At 37.0% G+C, this 24183-nt stretch overlaps 1 protein-coding gene across 1 annotated transcript in view; it reads left to right on the forward strand.

Annotated features, from left to right (window-relative positions):
• The first annotated feature begins 1616 nt into the window (after positions 1 to 1616).
• The window catches only part of LOC115295333 (protein LEG1 homolog), a 34124-nt gene continuing 11557 nt past the window's right edge, over positions 1617 to 24183 (forward strand). The window contains exons 1-6 of the mRNA XM_029943223.1: positions 1617 to 1764; positions 8673 to 8708; positions 15824 to 16060; positions 17923 to 18009; positions 19449 to 19633; positions 20539 to 20639. Coding sequence (XP_029799083.1) covers positions 1617 to 1764; positions 8673 to 8708; positions 15824 to 16060; positions 17923 to 18009; positions 19449 to 19633; positions 20539 to 20639 — 794 coding nt within the window. The remainder of the gene's footprint in view (positions 1765 to 8672; positions 8709 to 15823; positions 16061 to 17922; positions 18010 to 19448; positions 19634 to 20538; positions 20640 to 24183) is intronic.

A 24183-nucleotide genomic window follows, 5' to 3' on the forward strand; every position in this document is an offset into this window, starting at 1 on the left:
CAAAAGGGTGTGCCATCCTGAGGCCCTGCCCTTTGGTTAAAATCATATTTTTGTCTCCATCTTTGTGAGCAGACAAAGTGTGTGTGGGGGAAACCTCTGTTTTTTTTTTTTTTCTTAATCAAAACCATGCCAACAATACAAGAAAACTTTGCCTTTTTAACAAAGTAAAGCAGAATTTTAATCTTATACTAGTGTACTTTTAAAAATCACTTATTTTAACTTTAGTTTGTCCTGACAACATATAAAATTTCTTTCTAAAGATATCCCTTCACAAACCTACAACTTTCCTTTGCTTTCAGATTTTGACCTATGCCTCTTTTTCTCCAAACAGCCAGTCTCATTTAGGACAAAATTACTTTCTTTTACCTTCAACAAAAAGTGTATTTTTATATTTTATGTCTTTCTTTCATATCTCTGACTTTTTTACATACATAATTACTTTCCTTATTTTTCTCAGTCTTAATTACATTTAGCAGAATTTTAACTCTTAGAAACTTTAGTCTCCTGTGAAAGTTAAGTAGTAACCAATTGTGAACTATATGTTACATTGAAATTTTTTTTAGGTGGTAAATTTATCAATTAAGCACAAAGCAGGTTTCCCATAGTAAAATCTTAATAAAGCACAAAACACATTTGTAAAACCCAAATAGTCCTTTTTTGCAATAAGTCAAAAGCACAAATCCACATCTAGTAATTAGTGTTTTAGCCTCTTATCTCATTAGATATCCAATGAATCCAATGCCATTTTATCATGCAAGCAAAACTTTAACGTTTTAGGTTACCAGACACTTTGGAAGCTACCTTAACAATTACCCATGAAAACTATGAGACATACAAAGTTAACCATTACCTTAAATCATCCTTTTGCTAATAAACTGGAACAGAGATAACATGAGCTTATTTGACCTTCAGCAAACCCAGGTAGAATAAAAGGTTTTTAATTTAATGTTGATAAACAGGTCTATCTCAAACCAACAAACATATATTAGCTTAAACACTGAATATGTTTTACTTGGGTCCACCTCAGAAAATTTGTTTCCCAATGGTTAATTTTTACCTAGAACTCTGAAGTGGGTGGTGTTTGCTCCTAGACATCTAGGGTGGGAGGAGGAGCCAAAGGTGCCTGAGGCATTGAGGAGCCACTTTTGCAGGCTGAGCCTCAGGCGGGGCAGAAACATGAAGAGCAGAAAGGGAAGGCGGAAGAGGTGAGGTGCTAGCAGAAGGCAGAGAAAGAGAATTCCCAGCTTTAAATCTTGTCAGCTCAGACAGAAGAACAAACTCCAGTGGTTCCCCCCCACTCCGCCTCCCACTAGTGGAATTAGGGAGCTCATGTCAGTCCAGAGAAGACAGGAAATTTCCTTGAAACAAAGGGAGTTTGGTCAACTGCTTGGGAATATTTCTTTAAGTCCCCGTTCTGAAGTGGACTAATGAGAGACAGTTGACCTAGGAAATGAATGAGACAGAAGTCCCCAGATATAGTAACACAGCGACTCCAACCCTCCACCCAGTGCTCAACACCTTAGAGTTGCGGTTTCATTACTTATTTCTTATGGAACTACTAGGAAACTGGGAGATGATCAGCTCCCCTTCTGCCTCCTAGGGGCAGGACTACCAAAATGAACCTAGGTTCTTACCAGTCTGAGAGGCAGCCCTCCCTGAGCTCATTCCTGGGCTTCATGGGTTCCATATGCACATATGGGGCCCTCACCCAGGCACACCAGGAGGAGCTAGTCTCCTACGGGTCAAGCAGTCTGCTAGTGCCAGGTGAGGTTGCCTCTCCTGGTGCTCTGAGGTTCTTATCCAGGTGGCAAAGGAGGTGGAAACGCACTATCTCTGAATCCGGACAAGCCCCCAAGAAATGTAGCAGGATTCTCTCATGATACAGAGGCTTTTCTTTGCAGGAAGCAACTTTACCCATGTTGACACAGGCTCAGAGGGTTTGTACCAGGAAAACTGAACCCTGAACGCCTCATGGTGTAGCTTTTTATGCATTTTCTACTTCTCTGTCTGCCATATGTGAGTAACTTATAAACATACAGTTTGATTGGGTGGTGTCATGTTACAGGGTCATGGGGGGTGTCACATATGCACATATCCAGGCTGCCTACCCTTATATTAGGTCTTTTGTCACTACATTCCTTAGGGAGAGGACTCTACCACAAGCTCAAGTCTGAAACTCAACCAGCTGAGTCACCCAGGAGCCCCCAGAATGGATACTCCTGAGGAACAATTTCACAAAATTGGAAACCAGATGATGAAACTCTCTAATGATGAAAAAAGACAAAGAAAGAAAATGTCAAAATAAAAGCTAAGAAATACAGAGAGTGCTAATATCCACAGAAAAAAATGGGAAAGGGGGGAATGTTTTAGGATATTTTGATAAAAATGTAAATGTCCCAGAATTTTAAAAATTATGAAAAACAATGTAAAGTGGAAAAAAGGAGGGGGGAAATGTGGCACTCACACTTAGATATATAATAATAAATTTAAGAATATAAAAAATCATGATACACTCTGATAACTTGCAGATAAATATCAAGTCACATGTAATAATCACACATCTTAGATATTTCACCAGTAACTGCATGCAACGAAACAATGGAGTAGTGTTTCCATAATACTGGAGGAAAACCTTAGATCCTAGGATTTTATAGCTAATAACTGTCAATTAAATTTCTGGACATAATTAAATATTTTTTCCTAAAATATGAAGCCTTTAAAATTTTGCACAAAGACCTGCACTGAGTGAGTTTGGGATTAAGCATTTTAATCAAGAGAAAAGATGAACCCAGGAGATGTTGCAATATTTATGAAAATTTTGTCTTAGACAATTTTTTCCTTTTTTGTTGTTTTGTGTGTGTGTGTGTGTGTGTGTGTGTGTTTAGTTTTTTATTTTTTATTTTTTAGAGAGAGATAGTGTGAGCAGGGGAGAGTCAGAGAGAGAGAGGGAGACACAGAAAGTGAAGCAGGCTCTAGGCTTTGAGCTAGCTGTAATCACAGAGTCAACACAGGGCTCGAACCCACAAACTGCAGGATCATGACCTGAGCTGAAGTCGGACGCTTAATTGATTGAGCCACCCAGGCACCCCTGTCTTAGAAAATTTGCCTTAGAAAAATGTCAAAGATAAATGATGAAAGTATGTAAGTGTATAATGTATATTGTAAATATATAATTACACATATACACATTTTTATATACCATATATTTATATATAAACATGACTTAAAAATACATATCCAAAATGAAAATGGTAGAGAATATCAACATTATGGAGGCTGGAGGGGTTGGAGAATGAGTTTATATATAATTGAGGGAGGCTGTATTTTTAAAGTAGAGAAAAGTCTATAATTCTGGTGATGTGTGACAAAAATGAAATAAAAAAATTAAGATGCTAGAAATAGATAAACAGAAGTGCTTTTATAGCTATAATATCAGATAAAATAATCTTTATAAAATAAATTATTATTATTAGGATAGGAGACTGTCTGCCGGAGGCCTGCTTCAGCTGGTCCAGGGCTCCCTGAAGGGGTAGTGGCGGACAGGAAAAATGAAGAGACATTCACGCAGTTTCTTACTTGATCCAGCCTGGCATCATCTTCTTCCTTCTATCATCTCTTATCTCCTGTCTTGCCAGATTTTGGGCCTTTATTTATAGACTTATGACATCAAAAAGTGGAATTTTTACAAATAATTCTCAGTGATAAAGATACTTTGAAAAGGGTGCAGAAACAGGTTTTACAGAGGCATTTCTTCAAAACTATTCTACTTACAATGAGGTAACTTACACATCGTAGGATAACAGGATATTCTCAGTGAAAAGCAGATAACATACACATTTGTTTGAACCAGTAGTAAATCTTACAACTAAGAAGATAGCAGGATGTTCTCAGTGAGAAGCAGATAGCAAACACATTTTATAACAATAATGCTAAGATTCATGCATAAACTATGCTAGGAGGTATTCTGTCTGGCTCACAAGAGGGAGAATGTATTCGTGATGGTTAGTAAGTAAACCTTCTGTCAACCTTGTTCTTTGATGTTGAAGGTCTTAGCGCCATAGGAGCCCCTAGACCAGCCGGCCTTTGCATATGAGTTTAAGTTGTAGCTACTCTTACCTATCCTCACAATGGGCACCAAATTAGCATATGTATGCGCAGTAACTTGTGCCTGGCTCTTGTTTGCTATAATATCAGATAAAATAATCTTTATAAAATAAATTATTATTATTAGGATAGGAGACTGTCTGCCGGAGGCCTGCTCCAGCTGGTCCAGGGCTCCCTGAAGGGGTAGTGGCGGACAGGAAAAATGAAGAGACATTCACGCAGTTTCTTACTTGGTCCAGCCTGGCATCATCTTCTTCCTTCTATCATCTCTTATCTCCTGTCTTGCCAGATTTTGGGCCTTTATTATTTGGGCCTTGTTTGTTTCTATTTCCTAAGTTAGGCTTTTTATCTCCAGGCCAGGGTAAACATTATTTTTGTGTTCTTTAACCCCCTTTATATCCATGTCTTAAGTTTGTGAAGTTCAATAGAAGAACAGTTGGACAAACATCTGCAGTGCTTTGTTTAACTTCCTCTATACAGAGGTAGGAATATGCTTCTTCCCATGAGGTATCTGGGGAATATCGGTCTGATTTGGAACACTGTGAGGCCTAATCAATAGCAACAGGCTTAATTTTACATGAGCAATCAGTTAACAGAAGGAGATGCCAGTTTCCGTCACCTGTGGCAGGAGCCGTGCTACGTCTGCCATTTCCTTACTGTGACCGTGTCGTCCAGCAAGGCCGGTGCGGCTCCCAGCAACAGTCATTACATTTATATTCAATTAAACTGGAAAACTTGATAAAATAGATAAATTCACAGAAAAACACCAGAACTTACTTAAGATGAAGTATATTTTGTAATTTGAAAGCACATAAACATAAGAAACAGATTGTAAAGGCAGGTTTTGCCAAATTTTTAAGAAGCGTATAATTCTGACTTTATTTGAGCTCTATCAGGGAATAATGGATTAAGTGAGAATACTGTTGTTTAGAGCTGTGCTTTCCAATACAGTAACCACTAACCATATGTGACTATTTAGAATCAAACAAAATTCAAATTCATTTCCCTAGTTACACCAATCACATTTTGGCTTTTTATTTATCATTAAAAAAATCATTACTTTTATTATTTTTTAATTTGAGAGAGAGAGCAAGCAAGCATGGGACAGGAGTAGAGAGACGGAGAGTTACCCCAAGCAGTCTTCCCGCATAGCAGAGCCCAATTCCACAACCCTGGGATCATGAGTCAGATGCTCAACTGACTGAGCCACTAGTCACATTTTTAAATTGTTAGCTCAACAACTACCTGTGATTACTGGCTATCACACTGGACAACACAGATAATAGAACTTTTCCATCATTACAAAAAGTTCTATTGGACAATGCTGTTTTAGAAACAATACCCCTAATAACAAAAACAGAAAAAAGTATCATGAAAAAAATTTTTAAAAATTTTACGTATGAATATAGATGCAAATATCCTAAGCAAAACATGATAACACTGAGTCAAATAAGAGTTAAAAAGAGATAAAACACAACAACTCAGGTGTAACTAAAAAATGCAAGGATTAATTATTAGAAAAAGTCACATCTGCAATTTATCATGCTAATAGATTAAATGAAATGCAGTTATCCAAAGAAAGGCACAAATAAAATATGATAAAATTCAACATCTATTCATGATTAAAGAAAAATTCAAACTTAGTAACGGAGAATATAAAGGAACTACTCTTAACACTGATAAAATATATCTACCAAAGTTTAAACATTATCATCTTCTAACCATGTTAGATAAATTGATACTTGTCTTCCCTTTGTAAACAACTGAAAAACAACAGCAACAACAACAAAATAAACAGCACATATGGTTTGGGACACAGTACCAGGCAACCCAGGATTGTTATCCCTGAGAAAAGCAGAATGTACCAGATGAGCTCTCAAGGTGCCCAGATTTCCTGCAGTGAGGCACTTTCCTTGGGTCCCAGGGGGACCCAAGCAGAGCATGACAATTACTGAGTGCAGAAATTGGAGAACAGTTTAGGGAGGCCAGGCAGGTGGCACTTGCACCAGAGAGTATCAGAGAGGACTCCGGAAATCTGCAGAGAGTCCCCTGGAGTCTAGGCCCTGATGCAACCTAGATAAGCATAAGATGAAGAGACACCAATAGGCTGAGCAAGGCAGCAGCCTTCCAGGCAACTGAAGCTTAACAGTACCCAAAAAGAAAGGGCGCTGGACATGCATTTATGCAGAAAATATGGAAGACATTCTTCCTCATTAAAAAAAAAAACACCTTTAAAGTATAAGTGCTAGAATCCAGCTCCAGCAGGTCCAGGGTTCCCCTGAAGGATGGACAGTGTCAGCGAAAAAAAGCAAGAGAGCTTTGGCTTCTTTCTGCTCACCAGGCAGGCATCTTTGCACTGATCAGAGAGTCAGCTTTATTTATTGAAAAAATGTATGGGGTACAAAACAGGAGTGGCAATTGCCTTAGACAATGATTTCTGATGACAAATTCTTCAGCATGTAAAAATTTCCCAGAACATAGATTGGTGGAAGACTCATGCATAATCTTTATCAATAGTGATTCAAGTAGGTGACTACATGCTTATCACAAAGGGAAGGAAGATATCTTTAGCATTCAAATACAAGGCAATGTTTTTAGCATAGCAAAGGCAAGAGTTAGTTCTTTTGTGAGCAGGGGTCAATAACCTGTTTTCTCAAGGGGAAGAAAAACAGGTTTCTCTGGAAATGTAATATTTGCTCCTATAATCACAAAAGAAGAAATTCCTATAAGTTTTTTCATAAGATACAATTCACATATTTTTAGCATAAGAAGGCAAGTTACTCCTGATATCAGTCAGGTGCCTTGGGGGTCAGTTCTTAAGCAGAAATTGAGTGGGGGTTGAGTGGGTGTAGATGATGGTCGCCATCTGATGGTGGGAGGCCTTGCAAACCTGCCTGACTTCAGAAATGGCTCTCGGCATATAAGTGACTGTTTAAAGCAAAAATTATAATTAGCTGGTACGTGTGGTTTATAATACACGTAGGAAAAAAATGTATTACCAGAGTAGTACAAAGGCTTCATGATGGTGGGTCTCTCCTGCCAGGGTCCCAGCCTCACCATAGCTGGGTGGGAAGGAGGCACAGACCCAACCCATGACCTAAAGTTTGGGGCATGCTGGGACTTACAGGCTCATTTCTTTCCCTGGCAACATACATGACTGGAAGTCTTTACTGCCCTGCATATTATGCATGGAGCAGGTGCAGGGGGTGGGGTGGGACTGGGGGAAGACATGACCAAGTTGGTATGAGAGAGGTTAAAGCTTCTCAGCAGGTGGCAAGCCCTAGACAATCCTCTGGTTGTGTCCAGTTGAGGAAGTTCTGGTTACTGTGAACATGTGGATAAATTAGCCAAGCTGAACTGTCCAGTATATCTCAGTATTTTCATGTCTTAAAAATTAAGAAGTTGAGGAGAGGCAAGATGGTGGAGAAACAGAGAATTCCATACTTCCTGCCTGCACCTCTCAAACAAAGAAGGGCTGAAGCCAAAGGATGCTGAACTGCAAGAGTCTGGGAGGAAAATCGACAGAATGCACTAAGAAGACAGGCTCATAGCCTTTTAGTCTATCTGCCTGGTCAGTGTTCAATTTATCTTTCTCCCCACCCCTATCATTTCTCTCTTTGTATATGCTCTTCCATCAGCACTGCTTCCACCCTACTCTTTATTTGTAGCTAAGATTTCTGGTTTTATGCTTTTAGGCGATCCTTTGTTGTTTGTTGTTTTGGTTTTAGGTTTTTTTCCCCTCTTTTGGTTTGCTTGTTTGTTTGATTTGTGTGTTTGCGTGCTTTTATTCCCTGTTTGATTGTCTGTCTTTCCTTTCCAGGGTTACCTCAACAAACAAGCCAAAGAACACATGGTGGAGAGTCCCAAATATCACTATGAGTAGGGAAATAGAATAACCAAAGGCACAACAAGAGAGACCAAGTGACACCATTAAAAGAACACTTCGTGAATGGACAGACCCTGGACAGTCAATGAGCCTCCTAAAATATAGCAGTATTTGCAGGTGCAGAGACCATAACAAGCTTTTAAAACTTACAAGAGACAGAAAGCTAGCCAAAATGATGAAATGAAAGAACTCTCCTCTAAAGAAATTCCAGGAAGAAGTGACAGCTACAGAATTGGTCAAAACAGATATAAGCAACATGACTGAGCAAGAATTTAGAACAATTGTCATAAATTTAATCACTGGGCTTGAAAAATGCCCATGGAAGACACAAGAAAAGCTATGGCTACACAGATTATGGACCTTAAAAATAGTTGTGATGAGTTTAAAAATACTATAAATGAGGTGCATAATAAAATGGAGGCAGCCACTGCATAGATTGAAGAGGTAGAGAGGAGAATAGGTGAATTAGAAGACACAATTATAGAAAAAGAGGAAGAAGCTGAGAAAAAGAGAGAGAAATTGATACAGGAGCATGAAAGGAGAATTCAAGAACTTAGTGACGCAATCAAATGGAACAATATCCCTTTCATAGGAATTCCAGAAGAGAGAGAGAAGGAGACTGAAGGGGTACTTGAAGAAATTATAGCTAAGAACTTCCCCAATCTGAGGAAGGAAACAGACATTGAAATCCAAGAGGCATGGAGAACTCCCCTCAGAGGTAACTTGAATCGATCTTCTGCATGACATATTATAGTGAAACTGGCAAAATATAAGCATAAAGAGAGAATTCTGAAAGCAGCTATGGATAAAAATGCCCTAACATACAAAGAGACACATCAGGGTGGTTGCAGACCTATCTACTGAAACTTGGCAGGCCAGAAAGGAATGGCAGACATCTTTAATGTTATGAACAGAAAAAATATGCAGCCAAGAATCTTTTATCCAGCAAGCCTGTTATTCAGAATAGAAGGAGGGATAAAGGTTTTCACAAACAAAAATTGAAATAATTAATCGCCACTAAACCAGCCATACAAGAAATCCTAAAGGGGCTCTATGAGAGAAATATTGCAAGAAACACAAGGTACCAGAGACACCACTACAAGCATGAATCCTACAGGGAACACAATGATTCTAAACTCATATTTTTTAATAAAAATACTGAATATAAGTGGACTAAATGCTCCAATCAAAAGACATAGGATATCAGAATGGATAAAAAAACAAAATCCATCTGTTTGCTGTCTACAAGAGACTCATTTTAGACCTGAGGACACCTTCAGATGGAATGTAAGGGGATGGAGAAATGTCTATCATGCGACTGGAAGTCAAAAGAAAGCTGGAGCAGCCATACTTATATCATGCAAACTGGATTTAAAAGTAAAGGCAATAACAAGAGATGAAGAAGGGAATTATATAATTATTACAGGGTGTCTCCATCAGGAAGAGCTAACAATTATAAATGTCTATGTGCCAAATTCGGGAGCATCCAAATACATAAAACAATCACAAATAGAAATAGTCTTATTGATAAGAATGTGCTAATAGCAGGGAACTTTAGTACTTCACTTTCAGCAATGGATAGGTCAACTAGACAGACAATCACTAAGGAAACAATGGACCTGAATGACACATTGGACTAGATGGATTTGACAGATATATTTAGAACTCTACACCTGAGGCTATGGAATTCACTTTCTTCTTGAGTGCATATGGCACATTCTCCAAGATAGACCACATACTGGGTCATAAAGCAGTCCTCTTGAGTTCATACTATGCACACTTTCAGATCACAATGCTATGAAACTTGAAATCAATCACAGGGAAAAGTCTGGAAAACCTCCAAAAACACGGAGGTTAAAGAACACCCTACTAAAAAACAAATGGGTCAATCAGGCAATTAGAGAAGAAATTTAAAAAATACATGGAAACAAATGAAAATGAAAATACAACAATCCAAACATTTTGGAATGCAGGAAAGGCAGTCCTAAGAGAAAAATATAGTGCAATCCAGGCTGATTTCAAGAAAGCAGAAAAAGCGCACATACAAAATCTAACAGCACACCTAAAGGAACTAGAAGGAGAGCAGCAAGAGCACCCAAAATCTAGAAGCAGAAGAGAAATAATAAAGATCAGGACATAAATAAACAATATAGAATCCAAAAAGTCAGTTGAACAGATCAGTGAAACCAAGAGTCAGTTTTTGAAAAAATAAACAAAATTGTTACACCTTTAGCTGGACTTCTCAATAAAGAAAAAGCCAAGTTTTTTCAAAAAGCCAGGCTTTCTCAAAAAGAAAAGAGAGAGCATCCAAATAGACAAAATCACGAATGAAAATGGATATATTACAACCAATCCCTCAGAAATACAAGCAATTATCAGGATATACAATGAAAAATTATATGCCAATAAACTGGATAACCTAGAAGAAATGGAAAAATTCCTAAACACACATGCACTACAAAATTCGAACGAGAAGAGATAGAAAATCTGAATAGACCCATAACTAGTGAAGAAATCAAATCAGTTATCAAAAATCTCCCAATGAATAAGATCCCTTGGAAATTCTATCAGACATTTACAACAGAGTTCATAAGCATTCTTCTCAAGCTATTTCAAAAAATAGAAATGGAAGGAAAACTTATGGACTCACTCTACAAAGCAAGCATCACTTTGATTCCCAAACCAGAGACCCAGCAAAAACAAAAATAAAAACAAAACAACAACAAAAAACTACAGGCCAATATCCTTAATGAATACAGATGCAAACATCCTCAATAAGATACTAGCATATCGAATTCAACAGCATATAAAAAGAATTATTTACCATGATCAAGTGGGATTCATTCCTGGGTTACAGGGCTTATTCAATATTCACAAATCAATCAATGTAATACATCACATTAACAAAAGAAAAAAGAAAAACCATATGATTCCTTCGATAGATGCATAAAAAGCATTTGACAAAATACAGCATCCATTCTTAATAAAAACCCTCGGGAAAGTCGGGATAGAAGGAACTTACTTAAACATCATAAAAGCCATTTATGAAAAGCCCACAGCTAATATTATCCTCAATGGGGAAAAACAGAGCTTTCTCCCTGAGATCAGGAACATAACAGGGGTGTCCACTCTCACCACTGTTGTGTAACATAGTGTTGAAAGTCCTAGCATCAACAATCAGACAACAAAAGGAAATAAAAGTCATCAGAATTGGCAAAGATGAAGTCAAACTTTCACTCTTCACAAATGACATGATACTCTACTTGGAAAACCCGACCGAGTGCACCAGAAGCCTACTAGAACTGATCCAGGACTTCAGCAAAGTCGTAGGGAACAAAATCAATGCACAGAAATCAGTTGCATTTTTATACACCAATAATGAAGAAACAGAAAGAGAAATCAAGAAACTGATCCCATTCACAATTGCACAAAAAACCATAAAATACCTACGAATAAACCTAACCAAAGATTTAAAAGATCTGTATGATGAAAACTATAGAAAACTTATGAAGAAAATTGAAGAAGACACAAATAAATGGAAAAATATTCCATGCTCATGGATGGGAAGAATAAATTTTGTTAAAATGTCATTATTACCCAAAGCAATCTACACATTCAATGCAATCCCAATCAAAATTGCACCAGCGTTCTTCTCAAAGCTAGAATAAACAATCCTAAAATTTGTATGCAACCACAAAGCCAAAGTCATATTGAAGAAGAAAATCAAAATGGGAGGCATCACAATCGCAGACTTTAGCCTCTACTACAAAGCTGTCATCATCAAGACAGTATGGTATTGGCACAAAAACAGACACGTAGACCAGTGGAATAGAATAGAGAACCCAGAGTTGGATCCACAAATGTATGGCCAATTAATTTTTGACAAAGCACGAAAGAGTATTCGATGGAAAAAAGACAGCCTTTTTAACAGATGGTGCTGGGAGAACTGGACAGCAACAGGCAAAAGAATGATACTAGACCACTTTCTTACACTATACACAAAAATAAACCAAAACAGATGAAGGACCTGAATGTGAGACGGAAACCATCAAAACCCTAGAGGAGAAAGCAGGAAGCAACCTCCTTGACCACAACTACAGCAATTTTTTATTTGATGCATCCCCAAAGGCAAGGGAATAAAGAGCAAAAATGAACTAATTGGGACCTTATCAAGATAAAAAATTTCTGCACAGCAAAGGAAACAATCAATAAAACTAATAGGCAATGGACCAAATGGGAAAAGATAGTTGCAAATGACATATAGGATAAATCACTAATATCTAATACCTATAAGGAATTCACAAAACTCCACACCTGAAAAACAAATAATTCAGTGAAGAAATGGGCAGAAGACATGAATAGACACTTCTCCAAAGAGGAGATCCAGTAGGCCAACAGACACATGAAATGATGCTCAACATCACTCATCATCAGGGAAATACAAATCAAAACCACACTGAGATACGACCTCACATTGGTCAGAGTGGCTAAAATGAACAAATCAAGAGACTATAGATGCTGGCGAGGATGTGGAGAAATGGGCACCTTTCTACACTAGGTGAGAATGTAAACTGGTGAAGCCACTCTGGAAAACGGTGTGGAGGTTCCTCAAAAAATTAACAATAGAACTCCCCTGTGACCCAACAATAGCACTGCTAGGGATTTACCCAGGGGATACAGGAGTGCTGATGCATAAGGACACATGTATCCCAATGTTCATAGCAGCACTGTCAACGATAGCCAAATTATGGAAAGAGCCTAAATGTTCATCAACTGATGAATGGATCAAGAAGATGTGGTTTATCTATGCAATGGAATACTACATGGCAATGAGAAAGGGTGTTATGCTAAGTAAAATAAGTCAGGCAGAGAAGGACAGATACCATATGTTTTCACTCATAAGTGGAACAGGAGAAACTTAACAAGGGCCATGGGGGGTGGGGGGAGAAGGGAGAAATAGTTGGGGAGAAGGAGGGAGGCAAACCATGAGAGACTCTTGAGTACTGACAATAAACTGCTGGCTGGTGGGGTAGTGGGAGAGGGGAAGTCGAGTGATAGGCATGGAGCAGGGCACTTGTTGGGATGAGCACTGGTTGTTATATGGAAACCAACTTGACAATTAACTATAAAATAAAAAATTAAGAAGTTATTTATCTCTGTGCAGTACAAAGAGGTCTTCAACTTCAATTGTACCTCAAATTACTACTCATTATACTATTTATTCTCAGTATAAAGATAAGTGATGGACAATGAACATGGGGAGGTTTATAGAAGTGCATGTAGTAATATAATAAAAGCCCTACAGGGCTTTCTGCAGGTGTTCCTCTAAAGCATTGGATACTAAACATGAAAAGGACATCTGTATGTGTCTAGCAGAGAAAACTGCTCAAAGCAGAATGCAGACCTCAGGAGCTTGCCTTGATTCATGTGTTTTTGAAGAACTGTTCTCAGACTAGAACTATAAAGGGACTCAACATTTCCATAAGAAGTCATCAGATTTGGTATTTTAACAGAGAAATACAGAATTCCTAAGCCATATCTCCCAGGTCTTTTAATGAATAATCATGGCATTGTTTTTACACTTGGGACATTTAGTGACCTTGATGGAAGAACAAACAGAAGTTCTTAGCATTGAGGTAAACGTGGTCATGCTGCTGCTGAGGTCCTTTTCAGTACACTCAGCACTGAAGGAACACACGGTCTTTTCAAGTGCCATTGAAATATTCTCTGAGGTAGACCAAATGGTCATCAAAAAAAAATCAAGTCTTAATATATAAAACAATTTAAAATAGGTGATATATATTCTCTACCATAACTCATTCCAGGGAGAATAGAACTAAATTAAAAATCAATTTAAAAAGATACCTGGAATATCCTCCCAAATAATAAAAAATTTAAAACATTTTTAAATATCTCATGAGCTAAAGAAACAAGCAGAATGTAAATTAGAAAGGATTTGTATTCACTGAAAGCAAGCACAATACATCAAGATTTGTGAGGTGCAGCTAAATCAATGCTTGGAAGGAAGTAGATACACTTAAATACAAATTTCTAAAAGTTTTTATTTAAAATTTAAAAAATTTAAAAGTTAGGCTGCCTGGGTGGCTCAGTCAGTTAAGTGTCCACTTTTTGATTTTAGCTCAGGTCATGATCTCACAGTTTGTTTTGTGAGATTATGAAATTGCATTACCACAGGATGAGGAATGTCAAAACTATCAAGGAAAATATTTCTGTTTCTACTGGAGTATTTAATTCTGAGCTTTGATTCTGTTAACATAATAAATAATTCTAAGAATGAATTGGTGTTTTGTTCTAATAAAAATGGCTTTGTGATTATATTTTTCATGGTTTTATACTCTTATTCCTCTAGTCTGTGTCTTCTCATCTAAGTTCTTCAATGACTATGCGGAAGTAGAGAATGGATTTATTATTTTTGTTTTGCAGAAAAAATTTAGAATGAGAGTCCCCAAGTTCACACTGCTAGTACAAGGTTGAAATGAGGATACATGTCTTCTGGCTTTAATTTTCTGGCAGTTACTTTCTTTTCCTTAATTTTTTAAAAATTATTTTTATTTATTTTTGAGAGAGAAAGAGAGGCAGAGCATGAGAGATTGAAGGGGCAGAGAGAGGCAGACACAGAATTGAATGCAGGCTCTAGGATCTGAGCTATCAGCACAGAGCCAAACACAGGGCTCGAACTCGTGGACCACAAGCTCATGACCTGAACTGGTCAGACACTTAACCAACCTAGCCATCCCAGCACCCCCTCTACTTTTCAAACAGCATTATAGGAAAAGAATCCTGACAAAAGCCTTGACATGAATAAAATGCTGAATTGTTTAAACACAATCTCTTTCCTAAATAGTTTTTTAATAATATTATTTGCAGCATTATTTTATGGCATGCTATAGCATAGCTTACAAAATCCTTAGTTTTGACCTCAGGCACACCTGGGAGCAAGCTTTTCCATCCGATCCTGAGTGACTCTGGGTCAGTGCCTTGATCCTGATCAGCTTCGGTGTTCATATTATGAATTAGGATGTTGGCACTCATATTGATCTTTTGGAACTTGAATTACTGCATGTATGCATGAGCCTCAAACACAAATATAGATGGAGTTGCTTTAGTGTTTGTGCTTTGAATTTAAATACAAATTTTCTATTTGATAATCTTATCCAAATTTTCTACACTATTATACAAATTTCAAACAACTTGAAACAGTAATAATTAGTGGGTTTAGTATGTAACACTTTCTACAATACAGTTAAGGAACAAAAATGAGGAAGAGAGATTTCAAAAGACATACATAGAGTGTCAGTTTAGATTAGGTTCTCCAGGTAGCAACAAATCCTGCCAAAAAAAATTGTCTTGTAGAAGATAAAATTTCATTTCTATTTTAGCAACTGTAGTCCGGAAGTCAGCAGTCTAGAGTTCCATGAATGTTAGAGACCTACGTTCTTCTATGTTATTGTTCTGCCACGCTTCTTGAGGGTTTGTCAGCCTCAAGGTATTCCAGCCAGCAGTTGGAAGAAGGAACAAATAAGAAAAGACAAACTGTCATTTAAGTAGGTTTTCCTGAAAGTTGCCACATCACATTTTGGCTTCCTATCAATTGGACAGGACTTAGTCACATAGCAGACCTTGCTGTAAGTGTGAGAGAATAACATAGCCTTTATTCCAGGAAGACTGGCCTGCACCAAAAAAAAAAAAAAATCATTCCTCCATTTCCCAATAAAAGTCTTGTCACAGTCTCAATCTGGAGCTTTGGAGCCATGGCTTTCCTTCCTCCTTGGGCCTGGGTACTAGCTTCTTTCTTTTCTGTTTCTTTAACAGGATCCGATTTCTCAGATCTGTATCCCCCCCTGTGGATGAAGAGTGCTGGTCAGTTCAGTGACTACAAGGTAGAGAACGGAAAGTACATTATTGATCCCTGGGTATACTCTGAGAGAATGGGGATGTATAAAATCTTAGTGAATAAGACAGCCAGCTTTTTTGAAAACCTTGTAGCAGACAATGAACAAAATATTTTATGGGGATTACCTCTCCAGAATGGCTGGCAATTTAGAACAGGTAAGAGTGACTCTTGTTTTCACCCTAATGATTTACCAATATAACCATATAGTAATTGGGAAATAAGACTGTATATACCATACCGTGTTTTTGAAAATTGGTTCTTTTCTTTTTCCTCTTTCCCCCTCATAACCATATTTCTCTATTTCTTCTCCTTCATAAATCCTTCTTTTATGTATTTTTTGTTTTAACTAGAAACCACAGTGACGTATAAGGCATAGTTGCCAAATAAAGAAAAAGACCTCATATCAAATATATTAAATATTCTACAAGTATTTATTGAACTCCTTCTAGGTGTCACATACCATCCTAAACACTTAGATGAGCAAAACAGCCAAAAGGATATACATTAAAAACAGAAGGCGATGTCAAATTAACTTGAATTTTTTGAAGTTCCAATTGTGATTGCCTATACATGAAGAAAGGATAGGTAGACAAGGAGAGGCATCTTGTTCATGAGCATGTTTCTCTGTAAATTATTAATTCTTCTTGAAAATATATTCTGGTTTTTAATTAGGAGATGTGTTGTGGGCCAAGGGTTCATAAATTTAAAGGATGTTTTTATTCTGGCTGAATGAAGAAGTTCATGAAAGAGAGTGGGGTCTCCTGCCTCCTCCATACTGATAACAGCACCAATAAGGAAACTGTTCTATTCTGATGGAAACAAAGTATAGGGGAATTATGGTTTATCTTAGGTCTGAGCAGTGGTCATATTCAGGAGCCACCAAGGTTGGCAAGTCATCCATCTTTGTCAGGGAATGTCCTGAGACCCAAGGCTACTTGGCTTTCTTTGGGGTCAAAACAACCCTGGCCCCAGAGACATTACCAACATAAAGTCTACTATGGGAGGCATGCCAGCCTCAGGGGAGAGATGGAGTCTAAACAGGCTAGTAGTTTAATGCCCTTTTTACTCTTCCATTACATTCACACATCAGGATCAAACTCATTAATTAAACTGAGTTAAACTCATCCAGGGATGAGCTAATAAATGCCCAGTATTTGCGAAGAGCAGTGGGGAGGTGGGGTGTGAATAAATACTTTCGGACAATTCACAACACAACTGAACCACGAAAGATAGAGGAAATTAAATGGAAAACAATGACTAACAGATCTTGGATAAAAGCTAAAAGTGCAAAACAAAAGGCAGAGTGGAGTCAGCTGGAGTAATCAGGAAAAAATGAATTTAAACTGAGACTTGAAATCTGGATGAAATTTTAGTGGGGAAATAGAAATGAAATCTACTAGGAAAAAAAAAATGAGCTAAAGCGGTGTTTCTCACGCTTGGCTGCATATTGAAAATAACTGCCCAAGTTAAAAAACATACCAATGTTTAGGTCTACCATGAGAAATGCTATTCTGATTTAAAAATATTGGAAGTTAAGCCAAAGGACAGAACCTGGAAACAGCATGGTATAGGCACATGTGATTGAGTGTAGGGTGTGTGTGTGTGTGTGTGTGTGAGTGTATGTGTGTGTGCTTAAGAAAGGGACAGGAAAAGGAGGGGTGTCTGGGTGGCTCAGTTGGATAAGCATCTGACTTCCGCTCAGATCACGATCTTATGGTCTGTGGGTTTGAGCCCCACATCTGACCTTGTGTTGACAGTTCTGAGCCTAGAACCTGCTTCAGAACCCTCTCTCTCTGTGCCTCCCCCACTTGCTATCTGTCTCTCTCACTCTCTTAAAAATAAATAAACATTAAAAAAAAGAGAAAGGGACAGGAAAAAGAAAGGAGAGGACTGAGTAGGAGAGAATTGTTGAAGATCAATGCAAGAGGAAGAGATCAAATTAAAGCAAAATGTTTATTGATATTCAGGAATTAATGTTAGTGTATAATAAATAATCCCCATACCCTTTCTGTTCTAGGAAGATTAGCTGATCCCAGCCGAAGGAAAGACTGTGGTTATGAATCTGGAGATGTTTTGTGTATCTCTGTGGACAGTTGGTGGGCTGGTAGGTTCATTTAAATTGCACAACAAGTGATAACCTTTCCCCCCAAGGAAAGTATTCAACCCAAAATCTTAGGGACAGAGACAAAACAATACTATTTCTTTGTAAGAAGGAATCTATTTCATCATATACCTTGTGGTCCTTAGGCCACATTCTAGAATTTAACAGCTACAATGTCAATAATAATTCCTCAAGACATGTTCATCTTTAATAGAAGGACTACAGGGACCTGTAAAGGCCCACAGCCCCTGAAAGCCCAGCACTGGCAAGTGAGGTGAGAGGTTCCATGAGTGGGGGGAGTCTCCCAATGAGAAATGAGGGAACAAGGAAATAAGGCTTTTTCTCATTTTGCTCAAACCAAATGTTTTTAAACCATAAACATGTCAGAGCAATCTACTACAAATGATTTCATCAAATCAGTAATCCAAGGCTTCAGCCATATATTTAATACTAAAATAATTAGAAGGTATTTTCTAATTCTTTAATTCTATTTTATGCTTTAGTTATAAAACTGATTCATACACAGTTTCTTTGAGGTATTTTCCAATAACTAGAAACAAGAATATATTGTTTCACTTTCTTAGAGTGACACATATCACATACACCTTTATGCATTTTTCTAATATTGCACTGACTTGTTCTTTGAAGATCCACAAGTAGTCACGGGCCCAGCACTAGGATTCAGGCTTCTTTAAGCCTAGATTGATTTAGTAGTTTGGAGTATCAGCTGCTCCACTGGGGCATAGAACTGCATTCACAAATGTGTGTCTATGATAAAAAATTTCTGCCTCACTAGTAAGAGTCAGCATAAGCTTTATAGCCATCTAAAAAAGGGAATGTTTAAATCTGCAGGAGTCAGTTATGTTAAGAGTGAAATTTAAGAAAAACCCTTTGTTTCTTGTCAATTTAATTATCCAAAGACCCATTGTCAACACTTACCCAAAATGTTTGCTTTAAATACTTAATATAGAACAAAGACTTTGTGTTACCATGGTTACACATTAAACTTGGCTAAATACAAAGACCAAAATGTCAACACTATAACCACATTAAAATGTTCTTAAAAATTACATTTTATGATGAAACCTCAGTTAGAGGTGTATCATTCTGGGCACAAATAGATAACTTTCTTCCTTTTTTTACTTAATGCTTTGAAAAAAATATTGAATAGTATTAATACTAAATGTTGAAATTAATTTTATTTAAAATGTTAAAGATGTCTCCCTGAGCCTATGCTTATTTATGATTGTAAGATTATTAACAAAATCATATTTAACTTATGTAGATGATCCTTAGGGAGATTATTATTATTTTTTGCTAGTGATTAACTTTTAGGTTTCTGGATCTGTGAGTGTTTGCTCATTCATTTACAGATTACTTGAAAATATTCTCTATCACATTTGTTAGTGCTTGTGGTAATAAAATGTTTTTTGCTCTTTCAGATATGAATTACTTTCTGTGTGCATTACCCTTCCTTGCTGCAGTTGATTCTGGCATAATGGGGATATCATCAGACAATGTCATGCTTTTGCCACCGCCCAAGGATGAGACAAAGTTTTGTCTTAATGTTTCTAGTTGTCAGTCATCCTTTCCTGAAATAATGAGCAAGTGGAATGCCTTTTACCAGGTTGTGTTTTAAATTTTATAATTTATTTTCTTAGGAGGTGGTAAGAGAATGTCCTTTTGTGTGCAATGCTTTTCTTCTAGTTTTTTTTTTGTGTATTATATAATATTTTCCTAGGTATGAAAAATGTAAATTGTTATGCAGAGTGTATTATAATTTTGCAACAGGGTGTTACATGGCATTAATACCCTCCCAGCCAATACAGTATTAACACAAAGTCTATCCACTCATTTCAAATAAATTATACACAAATGTGAGGGCACAAAGATATCTTACTGAATGAAAAGATGGTTCTGGTTAACTATGTCAACCAAGGGTTAACTCGTGGGAGAAATACAATTATGGAGTTGGTTTTTAGAGCAGTCAATTAACTTATTTTAATTAAATTAACAAATGATCATATATTGGTAGAACTAAATAATTATGTGGCAATCAAGACCAAATATTCAATGAGCAAATTATAAACCAGCTAAACATTGACATAAAGCTTAGATCTGCAATGAAAAATAGAGTAACGAGTTCTATAGATTATTATCTCACCATTTTAGATATGAGTGAAGTAAATTTCTGATAAAATTTCTCTCTTTTCTTAATCTTAAAATTTTGTAGTAATTTCTACTATAATGGCAGAAAAACAACTTACAATCCAAAAACAAAATCCTCTTGACTATTATAAAATACTGACTCTTAGGAAAATTGTTGCAGTCTGTTTCTTATAGATGCATTCAATATTATAACTTATAATAGATATTTATTATACTGTATGAAGTATTAGTCACTGAAAATTCTTAGAAATAAAATCCTCTCATGTAGAATATTTCTAAATTATCTATGGGAGTAAGATGAAACTGCAGGGAGAGGAATTGTTGTATTTTCTAAAATATAAAAAAGGTTCTCTTCTGCTACAGCATTTACAGTATCCTTCTAGCAGCTTTGAAGACCTGTTAGAGTACTTCTGGGCTGCACATGTCTCAACCCTGGAAAAGGCTGGCAAACTATTTGAAGATCGGTAAGAATGGACCCCAAATCAGTTCTATTTAATACGGTAAATGATTTTTGGCCTTATTTATGCCTTTTTATTCTTCTAAAATGGTTGTTAATCCTCTTATTAAATACTAGCTATAGGGTCCTTTAATGATGAGGTGTATTATTTGTTTTATGAAGAAAAGGGCAAAATTTTGAGAATAAAATCTTGCACCAATCAACCAATGACTAATGAAACAGCTAGCCAATGAAACAAATAAAACATACAACCAATTTCTCTATATAAAAAAAGAAAAGAAATTATCCTCATTATTTTGACCACAGACACATAATATGGTAGGTACATAATTAGGGAAAAAGATCAACTACCACCAGGATTAGCACACAAGATAGCTGAAAAGACTATCAAGCCACTGCACATGTACATCTAGAGGTTATTATACACCTAGATATGAAGGTGGAAGAATGATTTGTGTTTACTTGTGAATGATACTGTGTTAGTCAGGGTTTTCCAGAGTAAGAGTCACAGTAGGAGATAGATAATATATAGATGATAGATAGAGAGAGAGATAGAGAGACAGATATACACAGACAGACCCACCTATTATAAGGAATTTATTCATGAGATTATGGAAGCCAGGAAATCCATTATCTACAGAGCTGATGCCCAGTTTGAGTTCAAAGGTTGACAGAACTATAAAACCAGAAGGGGCTGATGTTCCACTTAGAAGGCCTTCAGCCAGAAGAATTCTCTCTTAATCTAAGGTAGGTCAGCTTTTGTTATTTTATTATTTTATTATTATTATTAAGTCAGCTGTTCTATTCATGCCTTCAGCTGATTTGATGAGGCCTATTCACATTATGAAAGACAATATGTTTTACTCAGTCAACTGGTTTCAAAACGGAAGTTTCAAAAAACTCTCACAGAAACACCACAAAGTGCACATTATCTGGGGGTGAAATCAACCCCTTTGAGAGAGATGGGGGGTAGAAATCTGGGCATGGTTCAAAGACAGGAACAAAAAAAAAAATCAAGGTCCTTGGCATTGTATAAGTAGACTGGCAAATTCAGGCAGGAATAAGTGAGGACCTCTTATTTCATGGTTGTCTCTTCCACTGACTCCGTCATGCAGTAAGGTACGTGAATTACCTAGTAGCAGATTTCCTCCTTTACCTATTGGTATGGCTTCAAAAACTAGGTATTAAATTGGACAATGGAGTTTCCTCCCTTGGCATTATCAGTGGTTGGATTTGAGGTTGCAGCCACCACAACCGTTGTAACTCAACTGCTCTTTCTATTCTGATGACAGGAAATAGGAATGAGATTTTCAGACAAGGATTTAAGGCTGGGATTGCCAACCGCAAGATTTGACTGATAGCATATCATCTTTCTAGAGTACTTTTTTCATTTCCAGGAGTTTCAGGTTCATATACAAGGATAAATCAGTACAGAATGCAACTTTGTGCCTAAGAAACATAAGAAAGACGTTAGTTAAAATTCAAGGAGATCATAGAAATTTTTTTCTTATAGGTCAATTTCTTGTCCTTTGTGGTCACGGACAATTTATTGTATTTATTCCTATTTATGTAATGGAACTACTTTTGGAAGAGTGTCATATTTTTAATAGGCCAACTTTGTTTAAAAGTTGCTCCAAGATCACAGAGCATATGAATTTTTTGGTGAATAGTTTTAAATAGTTATATGGCGATTTTGGTCAAAAGCATAGTGCTTAAAAATTTTTTGATAGTATTATAAGTACTTTCCTCATTCATTATAACAAGAAAATTGCTTTCATTAACTCTTTTTATTCTCTGAAATTCTATCTTTATTACTTGATCTATTTAGATGTCAACAAATGACTATCTTAAAAGAATTTTTAAAATTTTTTTGATGTTTTATTTATTGAGACAGAGAAAGACAGAGCATGAGAAGGGGAGGGGAAGAGAGTGAACAGAATCCAAAGCAACCTCCAACTTCTGAGCTATCAGCACAGAGTTGAATGCGGGGCTTGAACCCATGAACGTGAGATCATGACCTGAGCCGAGGTCATGGCCTGAGCCACCCAGGTGCCCCATTAAATGAATTTTTTAATAGCTACTATATCTCAAGTGCAATAAGTAAAAGAAAGTTCCTTAAGTATCATAATGTAATATCTCATTTCAAAATAGCTCCTTTTCCTAAATCATGAGTATGTGGTTGAGCTGTTTATTAACTTGCTTAAAATCTTACGGCTAATGAATGGCAGGGCTAGTACTGAAATTTCCTGTGACTCTGTAGCTGATCCTCTTACGTGTAAATTCCATTGCCTGCAATGTATGTGGCCTACAAACTAGTTTTATGAGGTCAATAACTACCAAGGTGCTTCTTCCCTTCTGAAAAGATATTAAAAGCTATTAAACAAACAAAAAAAATGCAACCACCTTTTCAATGTATAATTAAACAGAAATAAAATGTAATATTCACTTCTTTTATGAATACTATTTAAATCCTGGGGAGAGCTGTGTCACATGGTGGTCACCAAAGTAAACAAAATGTCATTCATGCCTCTTCTCCCTTGCTCTCTGGTAGGTTAGCAGGCAGGCGGGTATGATCAGCATCTCCTGATCCTAGGAGTTAGAGCAGTGGATCAACAGTCCTTAGAGTTTTCCTGCAGCTGCTGCTATGGCTACATCAGGAATCCTTCAGCCAGCCTCCCTCCTTCCCTCCCTCTCTTCTTTCTCTTCTCCCTGCCTCCCTCCCTTTGTCACTCCTTTCCTCCCTCCCTTATTCCCTCCCTCCATCCCTTCCTTCCTTCCTTCTTTTTTTTTATAAATTTTTTTAACGTTTATTTATTTTTGATGGACAGAGAAAGACAGAAAATGAGTGGGGGAGGAGGAGAGAGAGAAGGAAACACAGAATCTGAACCAGGCTCCAGGCTCTGAGTTGTCAGCACAGAGTCTGATGTGGGTCTTGAACTCATGAGCCATGAGATCATGACCTGAGCTGAAGTCGGATGCTTAACTAACTGAGCTACCCAGGCACCCCAACCATCACATTCTAAAACTAAAAACTACATTATCAATTTGTTTCCAGAAGATGATTTTTAGCCAAATTATGAAAAAAAGCCCAAATGTGCACTGACTGATGAATGGATAAAGAAGATGTGGTGTGTATACATACATACATACATACATACAATGGAATAGCACTCAGTCATATAAAAGAATAAAGTCTTGCCATTTGCAAAGATGTGGATGGAGTGTGGAATTTAAGAAACAAAACAGATGAGCATAGGGGAAGGGAAGAAAAAAGAGAGGGAAGCAAACCATAAGAGACTCAAGTATGGACAGCAAACTGAGGGTTGCTGGAGAGGAGGTGGGTGGGGGCTGGGCTAAATAGATGATGGGCACTAAGGAGGGCACTTGTGATGATCACTGGGTGTTAAATGTAAGTGATGAATCACTACATTTTACTCCTGAAACCAATATTACACTGTATGTTAACTAATTGGAATTTAAATCAAAACTTAAAACCAGAAAAAAATAATGAGGCTGAAATTCTAAGTGGACTAATTTTAATAGTACATGTT

This window comes from Suricata suricatta, chromosome 7, assembly GCF_006229205.1.
Source record: "Suricata suricatta isolate VVHF042 chromosome 7, meerkat_22Aug2017_6uvM2_HiC, whole genome shotgun sequence".
Taxonomy (NCBI): Eukaryota; Metazoa; Chordata; class Mammalia; order Carnivora; family Herpestidae; genus Suricata; species Suricata suricatta.